This window comes from Capsicum annuum, chromosome 12 (genome assembly GCF_002878395.1).
Source record: "Capsicum annuum cultivar UCD-10X-F1 chromosome 12, UCD10Xv1.1, whole genome shotgun sequence".
NCBI lineage: Eukaryota > Viridiplantae > Streptophyta > Magnoliopsida > Solanales > Solanaceae > Capsicum > Capsicum annuum.
The window spans coordinates 227,275,241-227,295,458 of NC_061122.1; the positions used below are offsets into that span (position 1 = coordinate 227,275,241).

Here is a 20,218-nt window from a genome sequence, read left to right on the forward strand (position 1 = left end):
TTTTTAGTAATTTTGAAAAAAAGTTCGGATTGATAGTAATTACCTTCAAAAGAATCGAGATTTATATATCTTTTACTAGTAACTACAGAATTGGTCCTCACCTAATTTATACTCCCTCTGTTTCAAATTGAGATGACACATTGATTAAGAAAAATAATTAATAACACGGCTAGTTTATGATAGTACCCCAATTAAATGATGTTTACATTTTAATTTGAATAAAAAGTAATTAATGCAAAGGGTAAAACATGAAAAAAAATTATCTCTTCTTGATTAATGAAAAAACATAAGTAAAATGAGAATCAAATTAAAAAATTTGGGACGGATAATTTGGAACAGAGGGAGTAACATAAATAGTGGCATCAACATCAATTAATTGCACTCCTTTCGTCCCAATTTATATCATATAGTTTGACTGGGCAGAAAGTTCAAGAAATATAGAAGACTTCGAGCTTTGTAGTTTAGAATACGTTATATGTGTTTGTGTGATTATAAATTATTTTATTGAAAATGAAATTGATATTTTAAAGTTAAATTATTACTAGGTATAAAAATACGTCTTTGTAATTGCTACTAACTAACAACAAAGTATGTCACTTAAATTGAAAGGAAGTAAAATGTAACTAAAGTTGAACACTTGCTTTGCTCTTTACTTGGCTAATGAAAAAAGTATTTTGTTCCAAAAACAAAATAATGATATAATTATTTTCTAAACTTTTAGGGGCATATATTTTATTTGGCAAATAATATGACAATTTTTGTGCCAAAGAGCAATCAAGGGACATAATTATTCTATTTTTAATAGTTCAAGTGCCATTTTTTTTTTAATTGACATTTTTTTCGTTTCTTTTATTTATAAAATAAGTGATATAAGAGTTTGTTTTCTTAATTTTCTCCCTCTGGGTTTCTAAATGCATATACCAAGACATCAATGTTATATGTGCCTTCTATGTAATGTTTGTGCACCTAAATATATGCATTTCCATAGTTTAATTAATACGTATTTTGAAATAATCTATTAAAAGATAACTATATATATATATATATATATATGATACTATCTCTCACCAATAATATTGTCACTATACTAAAAAGCTCAAAATAAACGTCCAATAATACTTATTCAGTTTAAAAAATCAACGAACTTTTGTGCAGGGATAAACATAAAGTGGGCTCAATCACTTATATCAATCTTAAAGTTTTTGTGTCCCGCATTTGAGAAGACTCTGAGCTGTCGTCAATCGCTCTTATAGGAGACCTACACCCCATCAATGCGAGGCTTTGAATGACGCATCCCGGTGCGAAATAGCGGATCTACATATAATTCAGGGGTTTATCCGAACTCCCTTCGTTGGAAAATTGTACTATTTTTACATGATCAAAAATATTTTTACGTATATATAGTAGATGTTGAACCCCCTTCGACTAGTCCGCATATTTACTTCTGAACCCCTCAGTGAAAATTCTGATTCCGCCACTGCCCGATGCTATATTATTATATGCATACTCAACAAGGAACAAATTATATGATAAATTAGTAGTAGCATCCAAACCTGTCTAAAATAATTTCTAAAAATTTACTAAGAATCGAGTACCTTCATAAAAAAGACAACGGAAACTGAAATCCCATGTAATAATCAATCGATCTCTCTTATATATAACTAAACACGCTCATGTGTTGTACCAATAATGAGTAAAGCATCTAGTGTCCGTGAACTATGGCTAAATTTGTTACGACACACTTCAATTTTACGAGATTTTATTACCCCGAATTAAATTTTAGCTTCTTTGTTAATCTTTTTAATTGACGTGACATCTTTTGTAATCTTTTTAGCTGACGTGACACCTTTATCGTGGATTTCATTTTATGTAATAAAGGTATCACGTCAGCACAAATGGGTGATAAAAATATGTTAAAATTGAATTCAGAGATAATATGTTAAAAATATATCATATCAACTTTGTGCATAGCTCGGGGTAGTAAATGCTTATCTCTATGATAATAGCTAGAGTCATCAATATGAGTCAGGCCTGTAATTTGATAGAGTTGAGTTTCAATTTTCGTATTTAAGAACAAAACTTTTTAGCTCGGCCCGAATAAATCCGTGGCCCGTAGGGTTTGAGTAATGTTTGTTGGGCTAGCCCGTAAGTTAAATGCATGCAACTATTTAGATTGTTTATTAGTATTATTTTTATTTGATTCAAAGGATATCATGTCAAAAATTATTTAATTTCACTATTAGAAATATTTTTCGGGGTATTGAAGACTTGATTAATAAGTATTAACACTATGTAATATCTTCTGTTAATATTTATATTTATTAACATTCTAAATAATATTTATTAAAATATTATTTTTTAGAAAGTGAGTTGATGAGGTCGTCATTTTGATGTGGACTGAGTGTTTTTTGATCCATCATTTTGATGGGCCAGCCCAGCTTGACTCGTCAAATTCAAAGCCCATGTAAACTAGCGGAATGAGGTGGGCCGACCATATTGACAGGTCTAAATTAATAGCTACTTTATCATCAAACAGAAGAACCTTTTTTTTTAAAAAAAAAAATTACACAAATACACAATTTATATTTTCAATATTACAAAAAATCTCAACTCCCTAAACATGTTACAAAAATCCCACATATACACAGACTGTTATGTATATGTCGGCTATGTTATGTATGTTAATTGGGAGAGAGAGCACAGTAATTAAATAAATGGGAGAGATGTAATTACTTTTAAAAAGGTTGGTATTTATGTTATATATATATATATATATATATTTTTTTTTTTTTTTTAATTTTTTTTTTCATTTTCTCCCATAGTTTAATTAATTTGAAACACGGTTCAACCACATTTTTATTCTGCACACAAAAATGAAAATTGTCCAAACAACAAATACGCCATGTTTTTTGAGTCATTGTGTTTGGTTGCCATGGAATTCAGGTACATAACAATAACAACAACATTAACAATAAGAAAACTATTCATTTGCATGGTATGATTTGAGAAGTTTTAGAATGAAAGGAGATCTTTCTGATTATTCATTTGATCTCCTTTCTTCTTTTTTCTAATATCATCATGTTCATCTATTATTATTATTATTGAAAAAGAAAAAAAACGACCTAAACGACGTGTTGCTTCCCTATCTCTCTCTACATCCCTCCTACCATCGTCGTCGCTGCTACCAACGACAAAAGTTCGTTTTTCCTCTTATTTGAATTAATTAATTAATCAATATTTTTTCATTAATATCTATTTTTTGATATTCGACATTGTTTCATTTCTATACAATTTTCACAAATTTAAACTTTTATTTTATGATAAGCTGTGGTGTTTGGACCAACTTTCAGGAACATGTGGAATTTAAATTTTGATATGATTTTTTCGATTGTTAAAACAACATTTCATGATGACACCTAATAATATACTCCCTAGCTCTGTCTCAATTTATGTGATACATTTAGCTTTCTCAATATTCATACAGTGTAAGTTTGACCGTGATTTGGGGATGAAATTTTCATTTTTTTTGAAATAAAAATGATATGTTTGGAAACTATGTAAAAAGTGTTGAAGTTACAATAGTTGACAATTCAAGATATTTAAAACATGTATGAAAAATTTACTGTCAAAGATACAAATGTTTGAATCTTGAAATCCAAAATGTGCCACATAAATTGGGAAGGAGGGAGTAATATATATGTGTACACCCTTGGGTGTGGCGTAGTGGTCAATGAAGTGGCCTGAACATAATGAGGTTTTAGGTTTAGATACCAACAGAGACGAATAAATACTGGGTGATTTGTTTGCATCTATTCTGGCATTGGTGGACAGTGTTATTTGATGTCTGTTGCTGGTGGGAGGTGACAGGTATCCAAGCTGGTTTATTCCAATCTGTATCTGTTTTAGCCTTGGTGGACAGAGTTATTTGATACCTGTTGCTGGTGGGAGGTGACAGGTATCCAAGCTGGTTTATTCCAATCTGCATCTGCTTTAGCCTTGGTAGACAGAGTTATTACGTACCTCGTGCTTGTGGGAGGTGAAAGGTATTGAAGTTGGTATACAAGACGGAGAAAATATGGTTGTTGTACTTGATGGAAGTTTGTAAATTTTGTTGCCATTAGAGGCTTTCAGTTGAATTTGCATTGAATCTGAGCTTCTTGACAAATCCTTATAGTTATTGTATTTGCTTGTTACCATGTTTAAATAGCTTAATCTTCATCAAACCGCGATGTCCTTAGTACTTAATACGTAGTAGTAATTACAAAACTTAGAAATTATTGATGAAGAAATGCCTTTCTACTTGAAATCTGTATATGTATGTAAAAGAACAAGTATGTATAACATTGAATATGTTATCTTAGAAAACATAACATTGAATATGTTGTCTTAGAACTCATTACATTTAAATTCTTGATTAGTCTGACCGCTTATTTGACCCTTTCTTTTTGTTAAAACCGAGTTGTTTGATTTCTTTTCTCTATTTGCATATCAAAAAGAGTTTGAAAATTGTGGTTGTAATAGATGTATCAAGTTGGTATCTATCGTGAGGGAGATAGTTTGGAGCATCCGCCTTCGCTTGCTGCTGGTGGGGAACGGGAATCAATAGCTACGCCTGGAAAAGATGCGCAAAGTGGACATACTCCACAGCCAGAGATAAAAAAAGTGCTGTCATCAAAGGTGGAAGATCTCTCCGTTTTTCACTTCTCAGTCTTTTTTCTTAAGCATCTTTAGTACTGAATATGTTTCTGTTGTTTGACTTCAATAGTGAGTTATGTGTTGATTTTTTGTCGATCAAGGATTGAATTGAGTTAGGCTTCAAGATAGTCTGTTAAAACAAAGATTGACAAATAGGAAAGCGCAGAATAGAGAAGCATTAACTAGCTCAAATATGTGTAACTGACTCGCATCTTATATTTCGCCTTGCAGTTCCCTTGGGTGAATATTTCAAGGAATCTAGTATTGGCATACCAAAGTCTAGGGGTGGTATATGGAGATTTGAGCACATCACCACTTTATGTCTATAAGAGTATATTTGATGGGAAGTTGCAAGATCATCAGACTCCGCAAGTAATATTTGGTGTATTTTCATTGATCTTCTGGACAATAACACTCATTCCTTTGCTCAAATATGTATGTATCGTATTGAGTGCAGATGATAATGGCGAAGGTATGTCAACGATAGACTCTTAGTCAACGTTTACGGAAGAACTCATATACCTGATTGTCTATGACAAATACACTTGCATACATCCAGGTGGTTCATTTGCTCTTTACTCTCTGCTCTGTAGACATGCAAAGTTTAGTCTACTTCCCAACCAACAAGCAGCTGACGAGGATCTATCTTCTTACAGATATGGTTACTCTGGGAAGTCAACATCGTGTATAGAGTTGAAGAAATTTCTCGAGAAGCATAAAAAGTCGCGTACAATACTACTTGTTATTGTATTATTGGGTGCTTGTATGGTCATAGGTGATGGTGTTCTGACACCTGCGATGTCAGGTAGAAACTATTATAGTAACTACTACTGTATTATTTTATGTAATATTAGCTTGTGTAACTATGTTTCAATGAGTTGGTTTCTTACTCAATGGGACAATTGTAGATAATAAAGTCGGAGTATGGACCGAGTGTTTGTGTGGCCGATTATATGCTTGATGTCCTTTAAGTCGAGTCGATTTGAGCACATATTCTAATTAGGATACTTTTTCACTGTGGCAGTTATCTCAGCAATATCAGGGATAAAGACGGATGCAGAAAACCTAACTCATGGTAACTTTGTTGTAGTTTACCTATTTGTGTTGAGTTTTGATAACTTTAATTAGTCAGAATGTGATAACAGTCTTAAGGCATTGACTATCAAAATCTCTCGAATTGTAGATTGGGTGATGACTCTTTCTTGCGTAATATTGGTTGGCCTGTTCGCTTTACAGTATGCTGGAACTCACAGGGTTGGATTTTTGTTTGCACCAATAGTGGTCATCTGGTTGATATCGATTATGCTCATTGGATTGTACAACACAATCATTTGGAATCCCAAAATTGTGTATGCTCTTTCGCCCTCTTATATCGTCAAGTTTTTTAAGGAAACAGGAAAAGATGGTTGGATTTCTCTTGGAGGTGTCCTCCTCTCTGTCGCAGGTATATGAAATGTATTGTTTCGTCATTACTTATACAAGAAGACATAATAGTCTTTGAGAATCCAAAGTAGTAGTTTGTGCAGAAACTTGTTGGTGAATGAGGGTGCGATAAAGATTTACTAGAAATTTGGATCTGATGTCCGATTATTTTTTATCATCAGGTACTGAAGCTATGTATGCAGATCTTGGTCATTTTTCCGCCTGCTCTATGAAGGTAAGTCAAACTATGATTTAGCGAAGTCATAGGAAAAGCATACTCAGATGCATCCAAAAGGTTCATATTTCATGGAATTGTCGATAAGCTGAATGTCCTCGTGGCTGGCAGACTATATTGTCGATGGTTGTCATTTTTTCTGCATCATATTGTTCAACATACTAGTTAACTGGTTGCGATACTGGAACTTACACCATGTATATCTGAATTTGTTTTGTCCTATGCAGCTAACATTTGCATTTCTGGTGTATCCGTGCTTGGTGATACAGTACATGGGTCAAGCTGCTTTTCTGTCCAAAAATATCGAGTGCGCAACAAATAGCTTCTATAGCTCAATACCTAGTTAGTTCTTTTAGCTTTGAAACAGCTTAATGTTCTCATGACTAATGGTGAAATTAAATTCAATCCTAACTGCTGGTCTACTCTATCCATGCAGGGCGAGTATACTGGCCCGTTTTTGTTATTGCAACCCTCGCAGCCATTGTTGGCAGCCAATCTATCATCACAGCCACATTCTCAATCGTCAAGCAATGTAATTCACTAGGTTGCTTCCCGCGGGTCAAGATTGTCCACACCTCAAAGCATAAAGGGCAGATCTATGTACCGGAAATAAATTGGATCCTGATGATTCTCATGCTGCTTGTGGCTGTCGGGTTCCAAGATACAACTTTGATTGGAAATGCATATGGTAAGACTTCTTGTGTGCTAAAGCCTTCTGTAGTTGGATATCTTTTCCAAATTCAAGTCTTTCGTACAAGTCTCAATTTAAATTTTCTTATAAACTTTTTTTTTTCAGGGCTATCTTGCATGACAGTTATGTTTATCACAACATTCCTCATGACACTTGTTATAGTATTTGTGTGGCAAAGAAGTTTAATAGTTGCCGCGTCCTTTCTCCTGTTCTTCTGGTTCATCGAAGGTCTCTATCTATCTTCCGCAGCCATTAAGGCTCCACAGGGAGGATGGGTGTCCCTTTTGTTCTCTTTTATCCTCTTAATCGTCATGCTTGTTTGGCACTATGGAACTCGTAAGAAGTACAAGTATGACCTGCACAACAAAGTTCCGTTGAAATGGATCCTTGGCTTGGGTCCTAGCCTTGGTATTGTCCGCGTCCCTGGGATAGGGCTAATATACTCCGAATTGGTAACAGGAGTTCCACCTATCTTCTCTCACTTTGTGACAAATCTCCCTGCATTTCATAACGTGCTGGTGTTTGTATGTGTCAAATCTGTTCCTGTACCTTATGTCTCATCCAATGAACGCTTCCTCATTGGTCGCGTTGGCCCAAGACCATATCGCATGTATCGTTGCATTGTTCGATATGGTTACAAGGACACACATCAAGATATTGGCAACTTTGAGGAGCTTCTCATCAAATGTCTAGCAGAGTTCATCCAAATGGATTCCGTGGAACCACAATTACCGACCTCCGAGAGTCCATCACTTGATGGGAGGATGGCAGTTATAAGCACAAAACTACACCCAAACTCATCATTTATCATCTCAGACGATGATTTTGAGACGTGTAGCACCATTGAAAGCAGCAAGTCACTGACACTACAGAGTGTAGGATCTTCTTACGACGATGCAAACCCTGAAAACAAGAAACGAAGAGTCAGGTTTAACTTGCCAGAGAACCCTGGCATGGATCCTGAAGTTAGGGATGAGCTGCTAGATTTGGCTCAGGCAAAGGAGGCAGGGGTTGCATATATCATGGGACACTCATATGTCAAGGCGCAAAAATCGTCCTCTTGCTGGAAGAAACTTGTCGTCGACGTTGGATATTCATTTCTGCGCAAGAACTGCAGAGGTTCTGCTGTTTCACTTAACATTCCTCACATTAGTCTTATTGAAGTTGGCATGATATACTATGTCTAGAGGGAGGTTGCCACTTGCCCGGCGTGTCGCACCTTCATCGCAGTTGCCTGCATAATATTTTCACAGGTAGATGAAAAATTCTCCTGAATATTTTGCACCAAATACCAGTCTTGTTCACTAGCATATATATATATATGTCATCAAGAGGAAAAAAAAGGAAGGCATTGCTCCTGTATTCATATATGTATTTTAACCGTTAGATAGAGACAGTAGTTGCAATTGAAATAGCTATGTAGGCTTTTATAACCTGAGATTTGAATATTTCTTTCTCCAAAAAATATGCAGTCAATTATTTACTAACATTAGTAAACATAATGATTAAGATCAGGCAATTTTGTAGTTTGCACCTTAAATTTTCAATTGCAATGGATTGATATTTTTGAAGTATGAGTATCTTGTGTCATATATAGTGTATCCTATACACAAATTTTCAATGTTGAACTATTCATTTCCTCTCTCTATATATATATATTCCAATTTGCACTTTGTTCCTTTCCACATCGAAATGGGAGAAGATGGTTAGAAATTTTAATAAAAAATGAGTTTAGAATTAACGGTTGAGGCACTTTTTAGTTGAAACCCAAGGGACAAATCTGTATGGGCGGGAAATACTTTTAACAGTTGGTGGCCGTTACATATGGTATTTGAGTAGGACTCTCCCTCGGTAGGGTGGTTTGTCATGGTTTCATAATGTATGGTATGGTATAGTACAATACTATGTTTGGATAGACTGTATCGTTCACTATTGTTCAATAATATTTTTTTTATTTGACTTGTTTTGTGCGTAAAAATTCTAACTGGTAAGTAATATGGGGTAAAGGGTAAAATAAAAATAAAAAATATTATATGAGGACGTAGTTGAAAAAATAAATAAGAAAATCATGTAAAATCACCAAATCGGTGTTTCAAAAAAATGGGCTATTCCATGGTTCCCAAACCATGAAATATTACCATACCATACCATGCTTTTTAGTTTAGAGTAAATACATAATTACCCCACTGATGTTGGCCGAGATTTTCAAAAAGACACCTAAACTTTGAATTCGATCCATTACCCTACGATTCTTACTTAATCCGTTGCAAACACACCATTTTTTGCTGAATCTCAGTCACAACAAGGAGAACGCGTCAATCAGGTGCTGCCACGTGTCAAATACGTTTAATTTATATATATATATATATTTTTTTTTTTTTATTTTTTTAATAAAATTTTACTTTTTATTTAATTTAACACCCCATCCCACCCCCACCCGATCCAGCAACTCCCCCTCCCAGCAGCTCTCCTCCACTCCCCACCCCCGTCCAACACCCCCACCCCATCTGCATCTCCCCCAAACACCCCATTCCTCTCCGTTACCATTCTCTCTCCCCGTCCATTTTTTTTTCAAATCAATTCAAAAAATAATTTTATGATTGAATTGAGAGTTTTATGATTGAATTGGGTTTTAAAGATAGTTAAATGATATGATTTAACTGAAAAATTGAGCTTTAATGATATGATTTTTTTTTAAAAAAACTTCAATGGAGGAGCTTTAATGGTGACATTGTGTTGAAGAGCTTTAATGGTGTTGAAGAAGAAATGGTGGATAGTTAAATGATATAATTTAGTTGTAAAATGGAGTTTTAATGAATGGTTTCGAAAAAAAAAAAAAAAAGCTTCAATGGAAGCTTTAATGGTGAATTGAGTTGAAGAAGAAAGAGGGGGGGGGGTTGGGAGGGGGGGGGGGCGGAGAGGGGGTAGGGATAATTTTAAAAAATAAATAAATATTTTTCTTTTTAATTGGTCAAAAAAGGTTAAATTCAAGCCCTTTCACGCGCCATCACGCGCCTGTGGCGCGTGTATACACACAGAGGGTCAAAATGGTGTGTTTGTAACTAAATAAAGAAGAATCGTGAAGTAATAGGTCGAAGTTAAAGTTTAGGTGTCTTTTTGCAAATCTCGGACAATTGACTCTTTAGTTTACAATCAAAACAAACATGATTCTCATGGTAATTATACCATACCATACCATGAGAAACTACCATCCAAACAGGCTGTTAGGCGAATCTCATATTGAAATGAGAGAAAAAGTTAGGGATCGTATAGGTGAGATAAAAATCAACATGTTTACTATCCCATTGTGGTTTATCGTCCTATATTAATTGTCACATTTCTCTTTTACACAGCTTTTAATCCTATATTAATTGTCACATTTCTCTTTTACACAGCTTTTAAGAAAGCATAAATAATTTTATTTTTTTTAACTAATTTACATGTAAGCCAATATTTTACTTTCGAAAACAATTCAGAACAAAATAAAAAAAATAATTATTGAGTAAAGCATCTAGTAGCCTCCTGAACTATGACCAAATTTGCTACGATACACTTCAACTTCCCAGGATTCCTATTACCTCCAGAACTATGACGTAGCACCTTTGTCAACCTTTTTAGCTGGCGTGATACCTTTGACACGCTAAAATTTAGTTCAGGAGGTTAATAGAACCCCTGAGAAGGAGGAGTGTGTTGTAGCAACTTTGGCTGAAGTTCGGGGCTACTGAATGCTTATCTCAGAATTATTCTATCTTGATTTTGAGATGAATATTTTTAATAAATATTGACAACTAATATGGGACTGAGAGAGTACTTTTTCCTATTTTCGGGTGCGAGATAACCAATCAATTTTGAAGTTCCAATTCACATAGAACCAATTTGAACTCAGCATAAGAAATGGAGAAATTTGTCCAAAAATACAAAACTTGAAAGAAAGTGCAATCTTGTTCAAGAACATTTTCTGAAACAAGTACATCTTTTACAAGAATGTTTTCTCCACAAAACTTCTAGAGGGATTACAGCCAGCATCAACGAGTAGACGAGGAGGGAACTTATTTGTTCGTATGTAGCTCAGCTTCAAATCGGATATCTGACCTTATTAGTTGTAGCTAGTTGGGATGGTAACGCGAGAGAGATTCTGTTTAAAGGTGAGAACCAGAACGGTGTTGTGATGAAACAGTGAGCTGGTAAGAAGGGCCTTCTTCCTTCTACTCTAAAGGCTTGACTTTAGGTGGTGCTCAAACAAAGATGCCATCTCAATCTGAAACATTAAGCACAATATATGCATTCATGATCAGTCACTTGTTGCAAACAGAAAACTAAAAAGGGCAGCCTGGTCCAATAAAGCTCCCGCTATGCGCAGGGTCACGGGAAGGGAGGGCCAGACCACAAGCGTCTATTGTATGCAGCCTTACCCTGCATTTTTGTAAGAGGCTGTTTACTCTCCTAATTTTCACTTAAGAAAGAGTTCTGGCGTTTAACCGGTCACTTAGGGGTAATATATTATTTTTTGATATTATTTTAACCATTTGGTGAATCAATTTCCTCCCTCCAACAGTCACCTTAAACATCAAATTACCCAGAGAACCAATATTTTAACATGTCTTACATTCAAAGGCTGACCTTTTCTTTTTGAAACTGAGGAAAAAAATGTCGTTTAAGTTTCAATAATTAATGACTATAAGTATTAGTTATAGCCTATGTTGCTGGGACTCTTCAAAAATGTCAACGGTTCGTGTCGGATTCTCCAAAAGTAGTGTATTTCCGTAGAATCCGACACGGTTCGTGTTGTAAGTGAAGACTCCATGCAACTTAGGTTATAGCCTTTAGTCACTTATTAAGACAGGGAAATTCAAGCAGAATCAGACATCATTGAACTTGTTTTGAGGATAAAATCTAGTTGTCATACAATCACAGGCAACTTACAGCTGTCAATGCTGTTTCGCCACCTTTATTCCCAGCCTTCCCACCAGCTCGATCGAAAGCCTGCATTAGTGAAGGTAAATGTATAAAGATGTATGTGGGACCAAAAACTATGCGAAGCTATTAAATCAGCACATCCAATATTGGATAGTTGCATTTATCTATGACAAAGTACATGGAACAACAAAGAGCTCTCCAACTTTGAACTCCTTGTATCTCTTGCTGTACTAGTCGACAAGATATAACCTCTCAGCTGATACGGATTATAGTATTGGTTAATTCCTTACTCCGACCGCATTTTATACAACGGACACAGAAGGTAGAGCACCTTATTGAATAGTTTTTCCAGTTTATTTTCTAGACGTTCCCCATGTTGTTAGGAACTGTCGTTGGTCTGTTAAAGAAAAACAATCTCACTTCCAGAACTGAGTAGTCAGACGCCATTCCGTTTCACTTTTTGGAAATGGTAGTCTGCTACCATATTCTTAGGTCGCCCTTGGACTACAGAAACAGGTTGGTTCCCTTTGGCTTTCTTTTTCTTTCGTTACTATAGTTGCACGAAAAAATGGCATAGCATATAGAAAGATGAATCCCGTATTTACAAAACAAAACAACGAAATTTGAAGTGTGATGTGACCAATACACCGGTATAAATATGCACTGACAACGACAACGGCTGATTGCTTACCTGCTCTAAGGTATCACATGTCAAAACACCAAATATGCAAGGAGTACCTGCAACTCATTACATAAGGAAGATTTTAGTTTGATCAGTCAATTGAAAAAATGAACTGAAAATAGTATATACTGGCAATAGTTGAAGGTATATCAATTCTAAAGAACTAGAGGTATTGGGAAAATTGACGGAAGATGTAGATTCTACTCCAGCATATATAGCTCTTAACCAGGAACCAATTTATCTCTACTTCACCTACGGTTTATTACCTTTAATCATTTTAATGTCACATCTACAAACCGGTACATATGGGGGTCTATGTCAAAATAGAATAACCATTTTCCTTACCCCCGCCCCCCCTTTCTCAATGACAGGTAATCAAACCACCTTGAATCTAAATTAGTTGGGCAGCCTATTATACTGCTCAAAAGCACAACCGTCGAGTAGCATGACACCTATACTAGAGCATATGAACTCACATAAAACTGTGGATTCAAACATATGATCTTCAAGTTGTTCTACTATGTCTCAACCACTCACTCCTCTCTTTGAGAGCCAAACACGGCCTAACCATCTAAAACGCCTGTTTAAGACATATTTAGTCTTCAAAGGCAGCCCTTCTTTTTATCTTGCATGTCCGAACATTCAGATTAACACATCTATCTTGTGAATATGCTGGACCTTAGAAGCCTAACAATCCTATATAACATTGTTGGTCACACAACTATACTATAGAGTTTGCATTTTCACTTTGTTGGATAATACTCCAGTAACACTCCTATATTTCAACCAACGATATTTAATTCCAGATATTACGTTGGAAGTTCAAACAATGTTCCAAAATCTTATCTATCAATAATACTGCTGAAGAGTTGCAAAAAGATTAAACATTAGCATAATGGTTATTGCTCATTGGATTACAATGGAGTATGTTATCTCACCTGAATTTAGACCTGCTGAAAGTACGCCAGATGTGGTAGCATTAACAACAGCATCATAGTGAGACGTATCACCTCTGATCTACTAGCCATAAAACACGCAAATTAAAGACGATGATTCACATCACAAACAAGAGAAAGGTAAATACTAGATGATGATTTGGACAAATTGAAAAAGCAGAAAAACTGCCCATTTGATTTACAGAAATAAGTACCGACACAGAAGGCGGTTCAATCTCGTCCGGCTGATGGACTTTACCTTTCTTCGCGTCAGAAATGTCCAGAGTCTTAGCTTTGTATTATCTTTTCTATGCAGGATGTTTATCAGAATGTTCGGATGAGCCGATAAAGTTACTTCAGCATAAGGCACTGAAATTCACACACGCTTCCCCACTATCTCCAACTAAAACATCTAAGTTTTTGACCAGAAAGATTACAAATTCAACGAAGAAAATTAGAAGACACTGACCTAAATCCACCGATTATTCCCTCCTTCACATCTACAAAAACTAGTAAAAAGATCCCATTTATTGAATTCAAGTATATATCTGCAGTAAGGAAGCTCAATAGCTTTATTCATTTAACAATTGTGCACATCTGTCAAAAATCAAAATAACCTTGGCGATCTGTCTGCTTGCTTAAGTTTTATTTGTTCACTTTAATATTTCCATTTTCGACGGAAGGGGGTGGGAGATAAGTGCCAGTCTTCTCATCATGAATAAAGGACACAGCTAATGTTGTTCTCATCATTCTCTAAGCTGCTTCTACTTTTGTAATCAGCTCCACTTATACAATGATGCAAACTAAAGAAAAATTGATGAACATATAAGACACAGCCAAAACTGAATAAACCGAAAGGATAACGAGAACATGTAACTGTAATCATACATATTTCAATAGACAATACGAAAGATCATCAAATGAAACAGAATCCGAGTAAGCAAATAACATAGGAGGAAAAAGAACATGAGGTAACCTTATGTTCTATAGCGAGCTTACCACAGCCCCAATGCAGAGTATTGCTTGATATTTCTGTGACTTTCCAAGATGCTGTGCAGCCACACCGATTTCAAAACAGCCAGGAACCCATATAACCTGCATTATGAGAACAAAACAAGATGATGTCATGAAATGGAAGAGACAACTTCCCACCTCGCCTTATTCTGTTTTCGATCTTCTGATACAACATTATCCACAACATGGAAGTGTCATTATTCCATAGTAGATCTTTATGCTCTAGTATAGCGTGTCATAGAGGAGTTTTATGTAGCAATCAATCTCTCATTTAGATTTATCATGCCAAGGGGATCTGCATCCACCTCGTAGGCACATATCTTAATCATTTAGCAAAAAAGAGGTCCAATAAGGAAAACCTAAGTTTTCTTTCTAATTGATGGATTTATATCTACAGACTATAGAAGTGCCTCATCGAAACATAAAAAGCCAGCCTGGCTGTCATATCCATTAGCTACTCATCAAATCAGAACTTGAAGAAAAATATATTATGGAATGCTTCTGTTGAGCGAAAGAGGCAGCAGTTCGATAAGAAAGTCTATTAAGAGAAAGAGGAGAATGGGAGTATAGTTAGTCTTAATCGACCCCACACAAGCATGAAATCATTTGGAGAGTGAATACCGCATTTTTGCAAAACAGCAACAACTTTAGTAAATAGACATAATACATTAAGTTGGACGCCTAGTCTTGGACACCTAGTCTGCTAGTTGAATAGTTTAAGCCCTATGTTAACAAAGCACAATTGAAGTGCATAAGAAATCAGCCAAATCTGCACCATATTACTATTCAAATCTATGTTTATAAACTTATAACTAGGAGCTAACACATTTCATATTTGGAATAACTAACGTTATTCGTGATATATAGGCTCAAATAACTTTTTCTTTTAGCAGCTGACAAAAGAATTTAAGAGAAAAGCAGGTTCAGGAGAAGGGAGTATTAGATATCGAAAACATACATCAATGTCTTCTTCTCTAACTGAGTATTTCTTGAAAGTGTCCAGAGCTCCCTCCAAAAGCTTCTTCGTGATCAAATCATTGAAACGTGCAACCACCTTTAAAACCAACAGATGGTCAGTCACTTTCAATAGCACACTATAAGGAACATCGCTGATGAAATAGGACTATTTTTATTTGTTAAACTATCTATATATGTCCATCACTTTTACACTAGCAGTGCATATAATTCAAATCCATCTCAAAAATCTTTTGTACAACAACAAACCCAGTGTAGTCCCACAAAGGGAAGTCTGGGTAGGGTAGAGTGTACATGGACCTTACAACTACCTCAGAGGTAGAAAGACTGTTTCAATAGACCCTCGGCTCATGAACAAAAATCTTTTCTCATTTCTTAAATAATATGTCTAGAAATTCTCTTTTTCACCACCATGCATAATGAAAAGAGCAAGTAGAATCCTTCATTATTTTATAACTGTGGTGTGGGGGTGCTTGTCCGCACCTCCACTAATTTCAGGCTTGCAACCTCGCACCATCATAGGTACCAGATAACTCTGACCATCAAGCCTTGAACAAATTACCTAGTATTTTGCCTTTATATTACTTTCATTTCTTATTAACATATAAAATGAGGCCTAAAACATAACCAACCCCTTAAATTTGTGGGGATATTTCATTTAGACACTCAAACTAAGCTTTGTTCCAATTATAAACTTTCCGTTCAAATTTTGGAATATCTTTTTGTGTGTATTCTCATTCGTCTATTGATTGCATTCACATCCATAAGCCGTAAGACCCAAGCTTTAGAAACAGCCTCCGGCAAAAATGCAAGGTAAGGCTGCGTACGATACACTCTTGTGGTGGGGCCCTTCCCCGGACACCGCGCATAGCGGTAGCTTTAGTGCACCGGGCTGCCCTTTTTTTTTTTAGATTGATGCATGCAATTAAAGAGATAACATATTTAATGTGGTTAACTTAACTACCTAATCGACAAATGAAAACACATACAAAGTTTTCATTTAGACAGTCGAACTAAGTCAATGTTATGTAGTACTACAATATATGTAGTCAATGAAAACTCACAATGGCAAATCGATGTCCCTTAGCAGAGACAACTGAACCATTCAACTCACGAACAGCAGCTGTTGCAAACAAACCCGACCTGTTTTGATCCACACAATGTCTCTCAATGGCAGAACCAAAACCTAATCAAATTCAAAAAAAAAAACCCAAATTAAAACCAAAAAACATCACATCAAATCAAATCAAAATTAGTATTACCTATGTGGTGTGGATCGTATTTCCAGAGTCAAACAGTTTAACTTTGAATGCGAATTCAAGCATACTTCTAAACTTTTTGAAATAAAAGTTAGATATTTGAAGATTACACCATACATCACTGATAATTCAAGAGATTTAAAACATAAAAACTGTTTGGTCAAGGAAAGACTTTGTTTAAAGAAAAGAAAAAGGGCAGCCCGGTGCACTAGAGCTCCCGCTATGTGCGGGGTCTGGAAAAGGGCCCACCACAAGGGTGTATTGTACGCAACCTTACCTTGCACTTCTGTAAGAGGTTGTTTTCGAGGCTTAAACCCGTGACCCCCTGGTCACACAAGGCTCCAAGGAAAGACTCTGTTTGACTCATAAACTTCAAAAAGGTGCCACATAAATTAAGACGAAAAAACTCTTTTTTACGAAAAGACTCATTTGAATCTCAAAATTCGAAGAAGCCACATAAATTGGGATAAAAGAGAGTTTTTTTTTATCTTCAAAACATACTTATTTGAATTTCAAAATCCGCAAGATACCATATAAATTCAGACTTGTTTAAATTTCAAAATCCGAAAGATACTGCATAAATTCAGACTTATTTGAATCTCGAAACTCTCAAAATTCAAAAGCAGCCACATAAATGGGAACAAAGAAACCTTTTTCAAAACATACTTATATGAATCTCAAAATCCATAAGACACCATATAAATTCATACTTATTCAAATTTTGAAATTCGAAACATACTGCATAAATTTAGACTTATTTGAATCTCGAAATTCAAAAACTGCCACATTGATGGAAACAAAGCGAGCTTTTCCAAAACAGACTTACTTGAATCTCGAAATCGGCAAGATACCATGTAAATTCAGACTTTATTTGAATTTCAAAATTCAAAAAATCCCGCATAAATTCAGACTTATTTGAATCTCAAAATTCAAAAGTTGCCACGTAGATGGAAACAAACAAAGCGAGCTTTTCCACAACAGACTTACTTGAATCTCGAAATCGGCAAGATACCATGTAAATTCAAACTTTATTTGAATTTCAAAATTCGAAAAATCCCGCATAAATTCAGACTTATTTGAATCTCGAAATTCAAAAGTTGCCACGTAGATGGAAACAAAGCAACATTTTCCAAAACAGACTTATTTAAATCTCAAAATTCTAAACATACTTTTTAAAGAGAATGAAAAATCTACTTATTTACTCGAAATTCGAAAGATGTCACATAAAGCGAGACAAAATTACCTGTAGATCGAGTGCAGGACAGTGCAGGTGAAGAGTTTGCAGTTTGTCTATTGAAAGACAAAGTGGACAAGTGACGATGAGACTGCAGAGGATGTACGCTACTTGTTGTTGTACGAGGAACAACATTGCATTGTCCTAAAGCTGAAGCTGACATTTTTATTTTCTTTGGGGGAATATAAATGTGAATTTTTAGTTTTTTTCTATTGAGAAAAGACTAATCGGAATGACTATTATATATATATGTATGGACTATACTATAGTGGTGGCATGAAACATTCAGCTTATGTTGATATGCCTGCTTTGCATTTGAAATTTTGTATTCTTTTTGTTTAATAATAGTATTTATTTATTATTGATTTAATCTTTTTCAGCTTCATAGATGAGTTGATTTGATTTAACATAGAATTTAAGAAAGAGAGATCATTAAAATTTGTGATTTAAAATAAATTATAAATATTTATATGGCTATAAATTATTTCACGAAAGAAAGACCATTGAAGTTTATGGTCTAAAATAAATGGTGGATGTCTTTATGGCTATAAAGTACTACTCACTCCGTCCTAAATTATACATCTCAAATTGAGATGACACATTGATTAAAAAAAATAATTAATAACATGACTAGTTTATCATAGTACCCCTATTAAATAATGTTTATATTTTAATTTGAAAAGAAAAATAATTAATGCAAAGGGTAAAACATGAAGAAAAAAAAATGTCTCTTCTTGATTAATGAAAAAGGACAAGTAAAATGAGAAATCAAATTAAAAATTTAAAACGGAGGGAGTATAAATTATTTCACTAAGGGAATATTTTTTTAAAACTGACTTAAAAAAAAAAAATCATATAAATTAACACAGAAGTGGTGCCTAAATTCAAAACAACTTTGGGTTGGGTTGGCTGAATAGATTAGTTAAAATTGTTCTTACATGGGCAGTAGGTATATGATTCTTTAAAGATGGCATTGTCCATGCTAATGGGCCTAACAAATTTAGTCTTTTTTAATTGAAACAAGCATGAGAAGCAATTGCTACCAACTAACATGTCCCAATACACTTGTGACTTGTCCCAACAATTAAGTTGTTTTGTTTTTTTTAAATTAAATTTTAATTATTTTTTCTTGAACAATCGGAATCAGCCTCTCTATCTCACTTCTGAGGTTATGATACAGATTGCTTACACTTACCTTCTTCAGACACCATTATAGGAAAATATACAGAATATTGTTGTTGTTATTGCTATCCTATTTTTCTTGAGCAAGAAATTGTGCTTTCAAAAATCAATTCCTCGAATGATCACTAATATCTCATGAGAGTAACTTTTGATTTTTTTTTAAAATATGATCACTCAATTATAATACCCATTAAAGGAACTTTTGAAGTTTTATGAACAATTTAGTCATCTAACTTACATATTTTCAACAAGGTGAAAAACTAATAAAAAAGTTAAATTTCTAATAGAAATTTATATTATAAGATATACATACATTCCTTTCATTTTACTTTGCGCTTATTAACTTTGACAATTGGCATAACTCTTGAATATAAAAAATTAAAAGTGTATTTTACTAAATTTATCTTATTAATGATGCTTTGAAACTTTAAATTTGATTGTTTTACTTTACATAGTTACTTCCTCTATCCCATTTTACTTGTCCCAAATTGGGATGATACAGCTATTAAGAAAAATAATAAATAGTATAGCTAGTTTACTATAGTATCCCTATTAAATGATGTTTACATTTTAATTTAAAGAAAAAGTAATTAATGCAAAGGGTATAATATGAAGAAAAAAAATTGTCTTGTCTTGATAAGTAAAAAAAGAACAAGTAAAATGGGACACCAAATTAAAAAATTTAGAACGGGTAAAATGAGACGGAGGGAGTATTTAATACTAAAGGTAAAAGGAAAAAAATTATAATAAAGTTTTCTTAATTTCATAAATGAGTAAATTGAAATAACTATTTTATAGATGTATTGATTACGTCGATTTCTAATTGCAAATTAAATACCATATTAATTTTATAGATAGTAAATAATTTACCTTTAACTAACTACCAAACATGGTATCCCCTCTATCTCAAATTACTTGACATATTTGTTAAAAAAAAAAATCTTAAAATAGTTGACATGTTTAAAAGATCAAAAGAT

At 34.4% G+C, this 20,218-nt stretch overlaps 2 protein-coding genes across 3 annotated transcripts; one reads left to right on the forward strand and one right to left on the reverse strand.

Annotated features, from left to right (window-relative positions):
- Nucleotides 1-2,841: 2,841 nt before the first annotated feature.
- Nucleotides 2,842-8,687, forward strand: LOC107851563 (potassium transporter 4). Of its 2 annotated transcripts, none has more exons than XM_047401261.1 (10): nt 2,842-2,943; nt 4,522-4,677; nt 4,927-5,167; nt 5,255-5,500; nt 5,720-5,770; nt 5,879-6,139; nt 6,300-6,352; nt 6,580-6,694; nt 6,789-7,040; nt 7,149-8,687. In XM_047401261.1, the coding sequence occupies exons 2-10, from the start codon at nt 4,522-4,524 to the stop codon at nt 8,228-8,230; spliced, it is 2,457 nt and encodes an 818-aa protein (XP_047257217.1). In that variant the 5' UTR covers nt 2,842-2,943; the 3' UTR covers nt 8,231-8,687. The 2 variants fall into 2 exon arrangements, with proteins under 2 accessions (XP_047257217.1, XP_016552113.2); XM_016696627.2 differs by having other exon boundaries at nt 2,930-3,196.
- Nucleotides 8,688-10,889: 2,202 nt separating this feature from the next.
- On the reverse strand, nt 10,890-18,432 carry LOC107851524 (6,7-dimethyl-8-ribityllumazine synthase, chloroplastic). The gene is made up of 8 exons (XM_016696583.2): nt 18,069-18,432; nt 16,631-16,752; nt 15,550-15,645; nt 14,577-14,672; nt 13,581-13,659; nt 12,652-12,698; nt 11,967-12,026; nt 10,890-11,301 (listed from the first exon to the last, which is right to left on the reverse strand). Exons 1-8 carry the CDS (start codon nt 18,220-18,222, stop codon nt 11,254-11,256), a joined length of 702 nt encoding a protein of 233 aa, XP_016552069.1. The 5' UTR covers nt 18,223-18,432; the 3' UTR covers nt 10,890-11,253.
- Between the last annotated feature and the right edge of the window lie 1,786 nt (nt 18,433-20,218).